The 13968-nt window shown below is 40.6% G+C and overlaps 1 protein-coding gene across 3 annotated transcripts in view; it reads left to right on the top strand.

Annotated features, from left to right (window-relative positions):
• LOC138028891 (uncharacterized) overlaps nucleotides 1-13968 on the top strand; it is an 84200-nt gene that overhangs the window by 70003 nt on the left and 229 nt on the right. For all 3 annotated transcript variants that reach the window (XM_068876530.1, XM_068876532.1, XM_068876531.1), the window contains exons 33-37: nucleotides 71-223; nucleotides 6330-6582; nucleotides 7183-7352; nucleotides 8371-9231; nucleotides 11791-13968. The exon at nucleotides 11791-13968 is cut by the window's right edge and continues 229 nt beyond it. In XM_068876530.1, coding sequence (XP_068732631.1) covers nucleotides 71-223; nucleotides 6330-6582; nucleotides 7183-7352; nucleotides 8371-9231; nucleotides 11791-12080 — 1727 coding nt within the window. In that variant the 3' untranslated portion in view covers nucleotides 12081-13968. The remainder of the gene's footprint in view (nucleotides 1-70; nucleotides 224-6329; nucleotides 6583-7182; nucleotides 7353-8370; nucleotides 9232-11790) is intronic.

Genomic DNA, 13968 nt, shown 5'->3' on the forward strand with positions numbered 1-13968 from the left:
TTTGCCAATGGATACGTTGGGGTGAATTCACTAACCCTAAAAGAACTAAAGCCTTTTTCCTTCTCACCAGGAATTGACTGCAGTATGGTTCCAACTTGCTACAATGTATCCAACTGTTCTGCACGTGGCATCTGCATTGATTATGACGTTTGCAAATGCCAAAAGGACTGGACTGGTGAAAACTGCACACAATTTTCTTGCGCATCTCTCGACCATTGTTCTGGTAAGAGTTTGGTGCTCTCTTGCTTGTTTATTCAGGGCAAGTAAATTCTTAGATTCAAGCATCTGTTAAAGTTTCTGTTTGCATTGCGTTACCATTGAAGTTTAGATCTTCACTTTCACACTTGCCTACATACAACATGTCTATTATCAGTTTAACACGTCGCCTTTTTCTAGTTCGATTTCTCACATGTGTCTTTGTCGCGAGTCCTCCTTTGCTCAGATTTACTTCAAATTTTATCATCGCTGCCGGAGAAAGGAAATATCTGTAAGTCCACAATTTTCGTTCCTTTAAATTTAAAAGGTCGTTTCGCTTATAGTTTAGTCTCCTTTCAGTCAAACCATCTGAACCTCAGTTCAGTTCTCTTGTATTCGGTTTATCTTGTCCATTCAGATGCGTTCGAGACTATCTCAATGAAAGTCTATAATGTAAAACGTCAAGCCTCTAGTTGGTTTAGTGCCCAAAATTAGTTAAAAATATCCATCCCTTAAGACTTATGGAAGCAGATATAGACGTGTCAACAGAGGAATCAACAGTACCTTAGAAAACGAGGGAATTTGATACGAAAAATCTCTCCAGCTTACCAAGAGGAGAAGACGCTCAGCGAAAGCAAACCTGACAATGACAGAAGATCAATGAAGCGACAGAGTATACTTTTTCTAGTCAAAGGTGCAGGATTTTTTTTGAAGCCGCAAGATAAACAAGGCCAAAATCAAGGTCTTCGCATGCTGGTTCTCACTTGTCAGAAGCCATGTCATCAGCTTTAATCCCCATAATAATTGCAAGTGCAAAAAAGGCATAAGCCACCAAAGCAGCTGCCCTACACAAGTAGCAGGCTCTTCAAGAACAGGAATTAAAGCTGAGACATCAAGATTTGAAGCATCAACCGCAGCAAGAAGAAGCGAAGAATGTGGAGACTGATGGCTGTTTTAAGATTACCGTGGGGGACAGTATACCAATCAATGATTCTATTTTCGGATGGATGTTACGTGTGTTCTGGGGTACATCAGAAATGGCGTCCAATGGTTCCACGCATTCGTTGGGAATCCCTCTGCCGCTATTCAGGAAGTTACTTCTCCATCCCAGTAAAGATTCATTAACAGCGAGCAGAATCCAGTAGTTGATGCTTCAAGACATTTTGGGTCACTGTTCCTTTGTATCTTTGGGATCCAGAAGTGACTTGGCCTTAGTAAGAGACTGTTGTCCCACCAATCATAAGCTATGATCCGGATGTGAGGAACGAGCCACCACAGGTGCTCTCCACAAATGCAGTAGAAGGTGGTGATGGCAGTTAATTGAACAGTTTAGCACAAATCGCAGTGACTTTCGTGTGGGAAAACAACTTGCTAATCCTCCACTTGCATTTGATACTAAGCAGCCCATTATCTTACCAAGACCTCATCATTTCGTTGGCATGACATCCTCAGGCACTCTGGCGTGGAGCATGCATTGTACCTCTCAGAGAGAGATTCTGGATCATCACTGCAAGAGTCATTTTGCGTACGTCAAGTGCAGAAAAAGGCTGGTTCCTGTTGGAGTACAATAGATGGCTGACCTCCCCATAGATAGGGTCACTCTGAACAAAGCTCCCTTTACATACGTCATCATGGACTGCCCCCTCCCTGAACAAATCAGATCTGACAGGGGTAGAAACTTCATAAGTTTTGAGAAGGAGCTGCGCAGCGCCATTGACACCTGGTACCAAAGCACAATTTCAGAGTTTCTTCTCCAACGTAATATCTTGTGGATCTTTAATCCTCCAGCGGATTCTCACTATGGCAGTGTGTGGGAGGGCTGAATTCGCACAGTTCGAAAGGTTCTGAAAGAGCAACTCTTCGACGAAAGAAAGCCGGCATCTCTCATGATGAAGTAGTGCCAATCGTCAACTGGAGACCCTTGGCAACCGTGTCAGACACGACCTTGATGCCATCAAACTAGACCATCTATTGTTACTGCGTTCTGATCATGCGTTACCCCTAATGTTTTCAGAAAGGAAGACTTATACTCTCGTCAGAGGTGGCACCCTTTCAAACGTGTTCTGATGGAGTAGTTTACCAAATTCTTCCCAGTCTTTTTGATGGCATCACTTTTTGTAGTGACATCGATACAAACTGTCCGGTTCCAATGGTTGTATTTGTTAATCAGTACCACTGAGTTGTGTATCGTGTTGTACAACCTTTGATGGCAAAATTTACAAATGGTGGAGGACGAACAAAAGGGCGAATGAAATCAGGTTTTTTGCTTCATTTGACATAACAGCGATGACGTAGTGTGCAGATCACCAATGAGATATTCATACTCAAATTCTTATGGCAAATAAATCATCGAGCAGAATGGCTATTGTTCTCCAGATATTTACTTACAGTCGTGAAAAAGTTTCAGGTCTGTAATAATAAAAGCCAAGCGTAATTACGGAGCTGTCCAGAGCTTTGCTTAAGGTGTGGAACGAAAACAAATGACAGGACGACTATTGTTTTTCTTCTTTGTTTTCGTATTCCATCACATACCGATCAAATTTCTCACCTTTGCTTTGGGAAACCTTCTCTAATACCTTACTCGTTCTTCAAACATTGAATTTCACCGACGAACTTCCGAGCCACTCAAAGATATACCTCACTCGTTCTTTCAACATTGAATTTCACCGACGAGCCTCCAAGCCACTCAAAGATATATCTCAGTCGTTCTTTAAACATTGAATTTCACCGAAGAGCCGATGAGCCACTCAAAGATATACCTTACTCGTTTATTCCGCCCGCTAGCAATACTTCAATATGCTAGGCGAGTTCATTTCTTGAATACAATTTGCGTCCATTGTCATTTAAAGCAAAACAGTTATGCAGGAATGTGCCTTCGAACAATGGCTCGAGAGCCATTTTTGAACATGCAGCAAATATGTAGTTTTCATCTTGAAAGGGACAGTATTTACCTGCGTTAAGTGAAATATAAAGGTGTGATTTACCGTTTTGGAATAATTTTGCAACATTATTAAGTGATCTACGCTGACCAAAATTTGCGTGATTCATATTTCTTTGGAGCTGAATTCTCAAAATGGTGGTCAATGAGGTAGATTTCAAACGTGCATTGACGAGCGTCTCCGATAGTTTTGAGATACCTTGGCTTTATAGAATAGAAGCACTCTTTAAAGGAAAGGGTGTATTTGCAAGTCTTCCTACCGGATACGGCTCTGATCTTCAGAGCAGCACAGATCGTTGCCGATGAGCTGTTATTTTCCTAGATATGTCCACATCTCAAATCTTCCAGGGCGACACGCCTTGTAGATTGTTCTTGAGAATGGCTAGGCTAGTCCGCGCAAGGTGTTGGGATTACATTGATTGATAAGGGATAGCAGGAGACGTTTTCGAGTGGACAATCTTTTGAATAGTGCTACATTCACCTCGTGAAGATTCGTCAGCAGTGTTTTCGTTTCTTTAGCGCTCACAGGAATTCCTACAAATGTACGTAGAATCAATTTCGACTTTGCACTCCATAGATAACAATTCCGCTCGTACTTTAAAAGAAAAACCTCTTTGACCATCAAAAAGATTGTTATTCGTATTTTTTACTGTGTGCAAAGTACACACGAACCCATCGTAAAATTTCTCACGGTGGTTCTGACGGCGTGGATTTGGAAAATAAAAATAAAAGGCAATCAAGATTCGTTGTTTCAATGATGTAATGATCGATGGGTAACAACCAATGGAATCATTTTCCACACATTCCAGGCAAAATCACGTGGTATTGAATACGAAAATCACTGACGCTCCTCTCCGATTTTTTTTTGCGGAGAGTGGGCGGCTGTACCCAGGCTAAATTTCATACTGTTAGTACATAATATGTCTTTCGTTTTCCGCTCTTTGTTTTATGCATGCTATCACTCGCTCAGTAGCAGAGAAATGCCTCTGAATACAAATGCGTAGCTCTTCCCATACGGAAAATGTTATATTTTGGTGCAATTTCAAAGTTAAAAAGATATATGTTTTAGTTGGAAAAATCTAAATCTGAGACCGGAGATTGGTAAAAAATCCTTAATCTTCAGAAAACCGCTCTTTGTCTTTTCGCTTCGTATCTGCTTAGAACAGAAAAAAGCGAATCTCTTAAGCCATTTTGACAAAATGGCGCATTTTCTTTGTATTGAAAGCTAGTTAAGGAGGGTCGATATAGTTTCTCCTTGTTTCAAACAAATAAACATATTCTGTTTTTAGATACAGTTAGGGTAATCATATCAAGACAAAATTTTGCCAGGGTATTAAGTATCCATGATAGATTTCCCACATCATATTTTTTTTTCCAAAATGACGTTACCATGGCAACGATATCAGGCATTTCTTTGAGCCTTAAAATCAAGATATATTTTCTTTTTTTAAAATAAATGGGGCGTTGAAATCTTCCCATTCCGCGTTACCAGATGATGTTAGAAATAATCTCTAAAATATTTAAAATTAAACAAAATCTGTAGGTCAGTTTTTTCGAAAAATGAGTTTTTTTGAAATGTGTCGCTAATTTCTCTTTTCACCTACAGATTTTTTTTAAATTTGAAAGACAAACGTTTTAAATTAATCTAAGCTGACATGCAAAAAATGAAAAAAAATTCACCATCCGGAAGTAGAGATATAAGCGAGTAAAGTTGGAAAATCAGGAAAAATGAGAGGGTTACAAGATTGGCATTTACGCATGCGTCAGCCGCTCATTCGAGTGCACGCGCGAGTGAAGCTACAGGCCAACACAAACGGATTTAAGTGACCATTAAACCGACCGTGCGTGTTCGATTTGCGTTGTTTTCGTGAATAGGAGATGTCTATTTATATTCCACATGTATAGGAATTAAAAGAAAGGTGAGCGAGATTCGCGGTATTTGCTTAATTCTGGTGCCCCACTTTGAATCGTGAGCTGATGCGAGCAGCTTTTAGAATTGCGTGTGTGGCTTACGCGCGCGCGCTCAGCTGAATACCCTTTCGAGCCTCCTTAATACCAGTGTTTGAATTGCGCGCGTGAGAGCATTATGAATAATTAACAATTATTCCATAAGCGCGCGTTGGATATGAGATGGTAAATAGCCAACGAGGCGCGTAGCGCCGAGTTGGCTATAACCAGTCTCATATCCAACAAGCGCGGATGGAATAATTGTTTTATTAAATTCCTTCAACTCCAAAAATTTGGAAGTACGAAATACGAGCGGATGAGAACTGATGCGATGTTGTGTAATACCTTGTTGTCAGACAGACGCAGGCTCATCACAAAAACATTTCTTGCCTTTTCGCGTACTTCTGAACGTCGGAATTGATCCAAACTTTCCACAAAAAAAGTTTTTTTTCTCCTTTTTGGCTTTATTCAAAGAGAAATTTGGCATTCCGACGAAAAAATTTTTAGTTTAGCAACGCTGAACGCAATCATTTACCATATAAGGTCAAACCAAGGTATATGAGCTGATAACCGAGATTGAGTGAACCAATCAGAGCACGCGAAATGCATTATCCGAGGTTGAGAATTTAATAATTAACAATTATTCCATAAGCGCGTGTTGGTTATGGGATGGTAAATAGCCAACGAGGCGCGTAGTGCCGAGTTGGCTATAACCAGTCTCATATCCAACAAGCGCGAATGGAATAACTGTTTTATTAAATTCCTTCAACTCCAAAAATTTGGAAGCACGAAACACGAGCGGAAAAAGCGAGCAAATCCGAGCAAAATCGAAAAAAAACTTGATGAGAACTGATGCGGTGTTGTGTAATACCTTGTTGTCAGACAGACGCAGGCTCATCACAAAAACATTTCTTGCCTTTTCACGTACTTCTAAACGTCGGGATTGATCCAAACTTTCCACAAAAAAAAGTTTTTTTTCTCCTTTTTGGCTTTATTCAAAGAGTAATTTCGCATTCCGGCGAAAACATTTTTAGTTTAGCAACGCTGAACGCAATCATTTACCATATAAGGTCAAACCAAGGTATATGAGCTGATAACCGAGATTGAGTGAACCAATCAGAGCACGCGAAATGCATTATTCGAGGTTGAGAATTTAATAATTGATGATGTCCGGCCATTCTGCGCGATGTGATATTCCTAGTTTTAAAGTGAATGTAACACGGCTTTTTTTACATTTGTATAACTTTAGGTCAAGGACGTTGTATCGCATTATATGAATGCGCATGCTATCCTGGTTGGACGGGAGATAGCTGTGCTCTTCCTGATTGCGCAGGCGTGAACCGGTGTTCTGGAAATGGAGAGTGCGTGTCAAGTAATACTTGTCAGTGTTACCCAGGATTCCAAGGAGTAAACTGTAGTGACATAGCAGATTGCTCAACCCTTGGAAACTGCAACGGAAATGGAGTCTGTATGCAGGACAGTGCTGGAAATCTCACTTGCAGGTAAGCCGCAGGCGATAAAAATAAGACAGTGTACGACATTTGTGTATTGAAACTGCGACTATAAATCGATTATCCTAGTGCAGGAATATCACATTTAATGAACCGATTTATGCAGTTACAAAGAAGCTTTAAAAAACTCCAGGCTGCATCGGGACTCGAATCCATGAACGTGCGTCTCATATCTGCAGTTCCAATGCGTGACATTCATCAGTTTCGCGATCATACCGAATTCCTCTCTTACAGGATGCAAATCAAACTCTCCAAGCAGATGACTTGATTTCTTTGTGTTAGAGCAAAGTGAATTATAAGGTCGTGGATTCGAGTCCCACATAAACCTGGAGTTTGTTTAGGCTCTCTCGCAACTGCCTTATTGCTGCTTTATTGCTCTATTGCTCTTGCTCTTGCTCTTGCAAGTGGCTTTATTGAAAGAAAATCTTTTGCTAAGAAACATTTCTTAATACTGGCTAACGGTCATTAAGTATATTATTTTATATTTTACTAACCGATGAATCCCTTACGGTATGTAAAAAAGGTTTCCTGAGTTGAAACCTTTTTCAGAGTGAATTGATCTTGTTTGATAATACCTCTTTTATCATCCAGGTGCTTCGCCGGCTTTAGTGGCCTTAACTGCAGCACCCCTCTTTGCCTTTCTGTGAACAATTGTTCTGGCCATGGGATTTGCGTAGAAGCAGACTTCTGCACGTGTGACGAAGGGTATACTGGTATTGACTGTGCAAATGTTTCCTGTGAGGCCATCAATTATTGCTCAGGTAATCATCGAAGGCGCAAGACGTGACAATAGTTTGGGGCAAAAGTTATAGCTTAAAAATCGGCAGAGCAGGGCTGGCACTGAAGTGAGAGGAGCCGCCTTGTGGCCTGGGTTCAATTTCCAGACTCGGCTTCATATGTGTGTTGAGTTTGCTGGTTCGTCAACTCTGCTCATGGAGATTTTAGGACTGGTGTTGTTCTTTTCTCCTATCATCAAAACCCTACATTTAAATTGGGCTGTTGTCATTTGATTTGATCATAAATTGTCTCCTCAATTAGCAGAACACTTTTGCTTGCCTATAGAGCTTGAGCTTCCTGCCCTCCGAAAGTCCTTTTTTCGCCTAGTCTTTCGTTTGCTCATGTAAGATGGTTTCCTCATATCGCACCCCTAGATACTTGTGTCCTTTATTTCCATTCACTTGTGACATCAGTCCTCCTTCCAGAGGGCGAATTCCTGCTTCTTTTCATCACAAGCAATACACGTTCTTTGAATTCCAACTTACATACTGATATCCTCAGATACTTGCAAGAAAGGAACTCAAACAATATTTTTTTCAGTACGGGCCAGTACCTCACGCTACTTCAAGAACATCTATGTTATTACCACCACCACCACTACCGCCACCACCATCGCCAACATCATCGTCACCATAATCTTCAATATTGCCACTATCACAGTCATCATCGTCATCACCACCACTACCACCATCATCAACATCATCATCATCATCATCATGATCACCATAATCTGCAACATTGCCACTACCACAATCATCATCATTATTATTTGAGCATAAAGTTGCCACAGTGGTTATCTTAAGAACCGATAACTGACAAATTTCAATCCGTGCTGCAGCTCCAACCCTTGGACGAAGTAAGGCCAACAGTGTATTGAAATTGAAAGGGATCCTTTTCTCAAAGCCACAGAAAAATACATTTCTCGTAGAAAAGACTCACCCACATATTTGCCCCAAAAATCTATGTTGTGTCTCAAGACGTTTTATTGTAATTTTTTGCTAGGGCACGGTGTTTGTGTTGCTTTTGACACATGTACCTGTGATTCAACCTGGCATGGCGCATCTTGCAGTGTGGCTAATTGTTCTGGTGTGAATGAATGTTCCGGAAAAGGGGATTGCATTTTGCCAAACATTTGTGAATGCTTTCCGGGATATGATGGAGTAGCTTGCAACATGACAGCCTCACCCAATTTACACGCTCCTATCTTTAGTACTCCTTTTTACAACTTGACTTTGTCAGAAAACGTTCCTATCAACACGCATATTCTCAAGGTGAATGCCAGCGATGCCGATACGGGAAGAAATGCACAGCTGTTCTTTTTATTGGATAACTCTGACGGTGTTAACTCAGCTTTTACAATCGATAGTTCTTCAGGGAAGATCTTTACATTGATGAATTTTGATTACGAAGGTTCGTCCCCGAAATTTCTTAAGCTCAAGATCATGGTATTGGACGATGGAGTACCAAGGAAATCAGGTTTTGCCTTCGTATATATTACTATAAGGGACGAGAATGACAACTGCCCCGTGTTCAACTCAACCAAAGCAAAGAGCTTTAACATATCACAGAATGCCCCTCCAGGGACACTTTTAACAACCGTATCAGCTGATGACATCGATAGTGGACTGAATGGAGAAGTAAGATACAGTGTGTCCTACGCCAGTATCAATGAGAGAGCCTTTGCAGTTGAAAAGAAAAGTGGAGAAGTAACAATAATTAACGGCCTAACTGAGAGAAGCTATCGCTTTGTTGTTACTGCTCGTGACCTCGGTGTTCCATCTTGTTCTCGCCAAATTGAGCTGACTGTTGATGTTTTTCAAGAGCCACAGACAATTACAGTTACAAGTGGAATCACCACGGAGGGTAATATTCTTTATTGTTATATAGCTGAATTTTTCCACCAACAGCGCGCGCCTTCATTGTTTACTTCGAGGTCACATGACATCTAACAATAGAACTGTTTCCCGCCAAAAGTCTCTGAGTGGTGACATTGCAAAATCTATGACGTCAGAGGGTAACAGTGCACTGTTACCCGCGAATATTGACCGACGACAGCCATTGCTGTTGCCATTGTTCACTTTTCTTTTTGTGCTATCTAACAAAGCACTAAATGACTAGTCCCTCGGGAAAGTTTTAACTGTTTCCCGAGGGACTAGTCATTAAGTGTTTAGTGTTCGTCGACCCCTTCCAAATAGCCACTTCTCGAATTCCTCTAACTCTACAGTAATCCTTTTTTGCCAAGTGTGTTCTAACATTCCTTTGTATGGTCGACTAACGACTATATTTGGTAAATCAAGAGACCAAAACAGAAAAGGCCTAAGCGAGTTAACTATGTGAGTTAACTAAGTGAGTTAAATATCTTTTTCGCAAATTTTCAACGCAACAGTATGAGAACATTCTAACACAAAATCTGTAGCATGGATTTTAAAAGAAAGTTGTTTTTTTTTAATATGACGTCATAAGGCCTTCCGTTGATACACTTTTCGAAATATCAGTTCCATTTTTTGTCCAAATAGAAATTTCATGCTACAATTTACGAAAAATGATGGGATGTGTTCCCATCCAGCGAAAAAACTGTGTCTTCCTTTCGCTTCCTGGGAGCCTTCACATGTTTTTCACTGAAACGCACGGCAGAGGAATGGGACTAGGTGCGCATGAGCAGATTTCCATCGTAAACGTTACTTCATAGAATCATCCATACAACATTTTTGTGGACCCCTTAACTAAAGACTTTCCTCAGCAACCATTGTCTTTCTGTAATTACGTGGCACCCCCCTTAAGGAATGGAGTTTGCAGAACACTTTGTGATGTGAAGCGTCTGTTTTCGTACAAAAGAGTGGTGTTGAAGTTCATTATCATGCTAGGGGGTGTCTCTAATTTACTTGGGAGCAAAACGGCAGGGTGACTTATAAACGAAAACCTTAACCAAAATAAATCGAAGTAAAAAGTTTATCCACAGCTCACATCATGTGGCGTCCTGCCTCCTCTCTACATAATCATCTTCCTGATTGTCACCATGACCATTACCACAACCATCATCATCGTCAACAACATGATCATCACCACCACCAAAGGTAAAGGTAAAGTCACTTTCTTTTAACGTGGGTAGTTCCGTCAGCTCTGAGGCAGATATCAATGGAAACCGACGGCGCCCGTTTTACCCTCATCCCCCTGGGTCCCCCCCTCCCCCTCCATCTGTCAGTGCTCCATATTAAAGGTATTTAAGGCTATGGCTACACGGATCAAAAGGTAAGATGCTGAGATGACCTCTTGCTTGGAAAGTGGTCTAAGTTTTTATCCAAAGAATCCAAGCGGATCACATTTCTGTAACTGCTAAAATATCGAGATGAGTCGAGGTTTGCAAAATTCGCAATAATCGGGTGACCTAATTGCCGGTTTTTACTGTCACACCATCATCAAAACCATTAAGCAAATTAAGTCAAGAATCAAAGAGATAAAAAAAGATGAATATTCAAACAGACTCACAAAGGTTCAGGTCTGTGCGATGTTTCATGCGGGAGGTATTCGAAGAAATGTTTTACTCAAATTTATAAGGCTTTGTGTGGAGACGCCATGTTTGTGTCCCTCTCTGGGGCACAAATATGGCGGCCGGAAGCTGACAAAAACATACATCATCGAGTTTTGCTATAAAAAGCCAGTAGTCGTCTTCTGAGAGCTCATAAATATCTATGTGAGTACTTATTCTCATACAAGGACTGTTCAGATTGCAAAATCTCAGCGGACAAGTCACTTTTTTAACTTACGTGATAGCATTCGCGACCGCAATTTTAACATCGTGTCACGCAAAAGCTTAGAAATTCAACCTTGCCTTATCACAAGACGATAAACCCCACCAAACCGAAAATTTGTGAAAAGACAAGTCTTCAGCTGTTCTAATAACTAACTAAACTAAAATCTGAAAAGGATTGATAATTCCTTATTTTTTAGTTTTGATGACGTCACATGAAAACCAACAATTGAGGACTTGTTTTCTTGTTTTTGCCGCTTACGGTTTTTGCGATTTTTTGCAATTTTCGCAAAAATTCCAAAAATCGCGAGTCCTAGTTAAGGACTTATCTTTTTATTTTCATTTTCTACGATTTTTGCGATTTTTCGCAAATTTCGCAATTTTTGCCGCTGCGTGCAAACCTGGACATAAGTGAAAATACTCCTATAGAAGCCGTAAGAGAGGAGGAGAAACTACTTTACTTGGCAGTACTGCAATAAGTGCCTGTCATGAGCCCAGACCCATTTTCTGGCTAAACTAAACTAAAATGTCCTTATTTATCCCAGGTGAAAAAGGTAATCCCGTGCAGCGATGAAACTAGATTGACCAAAACGTATTTAACATAATGATCTGTGTAAATTTTAAACAAACGTTTCAGAAGAACTGCCTTCAACTGTCTTGCCTTTTTTCTTCAGAATCGAGAACAAGTGATCCGGTTGCATCGACCACAAACCCTAGTTCGGATGTTGCATCGCCCACAAACTCGAGTTCAGATGTTCCAATGTCACTCCAGCCTCAGACCTCCAAATGGTACACGAAGCCTCCAGTTATAATTGGAATGTCTCTTGGCTTTGTCTTTTTGGTCGTTTTGCTGGTTATCTTGTTTATCGCAAAGAAGAAAAGGCAGACTCATCCAAAGCCGAATGACAAAACTCAGGAGTCCCGGGATAACGAGGCCCTCGAAATGGATACGGTTTTACAATAACCTCTTTTTAACTTAAGTTGTTTGTCTCAGCATATCTTCAGTCAAAACCTTTCTTATGATCGGTCTTCTTGTTTGTAGACTTGTTTGTAAAAGTTGGCGGATCTGGGTATCATGTGTGGACCACGGGCTCGGAGACTCCCTCCAACAAATCAACTGGCTTCTTGAATGAAGCGCTAAGTCTCCGTCCACAAGTATCTGGAAATTTTTGCACTGGTTTTTTTTTTCTTTCGGTTTTAAAGATATCTGCGTCCTCACGTAGCGTGTTCCAATCATTTTCGAACCGTTTCCACTTTCCACACCTTTCTTAATGCACTCTAGTGCCCAGTGTTTCTAACAAAGATTTTGTTTGTTGAGCATGCGAAAAATCGTATGTTGGCGCCATTTTCTGTTTTGATAACGAGTTGCACGTGAGAGTCTTTTAAGGTCGATAAGCCATGTTGATTTACCTCACCCGGGAAAGACTGGATCCGATGGTTTTACGTCAACGTATTGGAAAATTTGAGGCTACGACCGTCCACACGTATCAGAATTCGCAGCGTATTCAAACATTTCCACTCTAGAGACCGTATTCGAATTTTCCGAATTCGTCGGGTACGTGTGGACGCAAGCCAATTTTGCGGATACAAAAATTTCCGGATAAGTGTGGACCATTCCTAAACTTGTTTCAAGCTGGTCAATTTTTTTTTTCAAAACCGTGTCATTTTCTTCTTTAAAAAAATTGGTTTTGTCAACGGAGTTGATAATGTAAATGGACCACCGTACAGAGATTTGAAACGCTGACGTTTCGAGCGTTAGCCCTTCGTCAGAGAGAATCTTCGCTCTGACGAAGGGCTAACGCTCGGGACGTCAGCTTTTAGAATCTCTGTACGGTGGTCAATTTACATTATCAATTCCGTTGATAAAACAAAATTTTTGTATACTACTTCCCTACCGACGCAGCACCACAGTTTCTTTAGAAACTACGCCCTTCATTTTCTTTTTAAATTGATGATAATATCCAATCTAAAGACCCCCTCTTTAATGGAGAAATCCTTACATAAAGTCTTATTTCTTCCCCTTTCGTAAGTTTCTTTAAGCCTCCTCCTTGTCTTTCATGAAGCTCTAGATCCGCCTTCGTGCAATGTCATTTTTTTTGTACGGATTAAAATAGTGGAGATGACATTGCTACGCACACCGCGCCCGTAGACATTTGACATTTAAATGCGTTTCTCGTTGTAGTCTAGTGTGCAAGAATCCAAGGACAGGAGATGCGTAAAGGTAACTGATTAGTGTGTTGAATATGAATAGGGAACTCAAGCAAGAACAACGTCGACAAGAAAATAAACATAAATGAAAGAAATGTGCACAACGACACGATAAGTTAAACGAATTGCTTTGCACGCCCCATGCATTCATTTGTTGTTGTTGTTGTTGTTGTTTTTACGTTTTCGTTCATAGTTTTTCCCTGGCTTCTTGTCCTGACATCAATTTAAATTACCTCGTTTTAAGAGCTCACGAGAACACTCAAGGAGGAATTATTAATTTCCAATCCAAATATCAACGCAGTACACACAGATGTTTTCCTCTCTGGAAATTGAATACATACTTTCTGTTCGTACGGCTTTGATCGGAAGAGGAAAAAAGAAACTTCCCACGGTAGAACTTGCGTACTCATTCCAAGAAAAAATCATCACGAAGGTTTCATCGTGCTCTCGCTCGATTTCACGTAGTAGCGTGCGCGAAGGATACCCACCACCAAATTCTCTGAATCACGTACGATTAGAAATCTTTTATAGATGTCCTTGAGGTAACCTTCCTTGTTGTGGTTGCTGAAGTTCTATAATATGCTATTCAGTGTAAATATTGCCATTTGTTTTGTGATTTTTGTGTGCTTTTTAAGGACCGTGAT

Source organism: Montipora capricornis, chromosome 13 (genome assembly GCF_036669925.1).
Source record: "Montipora capricornis isolate CH-2021 chromosome 13, ASM3666992v2, whole genome shotgun sequence".
Lineage (NCBI taxonomy): Eukaryota > Metazoa > Cnidaria > Anthozoa > Scleractinia > Acroporidae > Montipora > Montipora capricornis.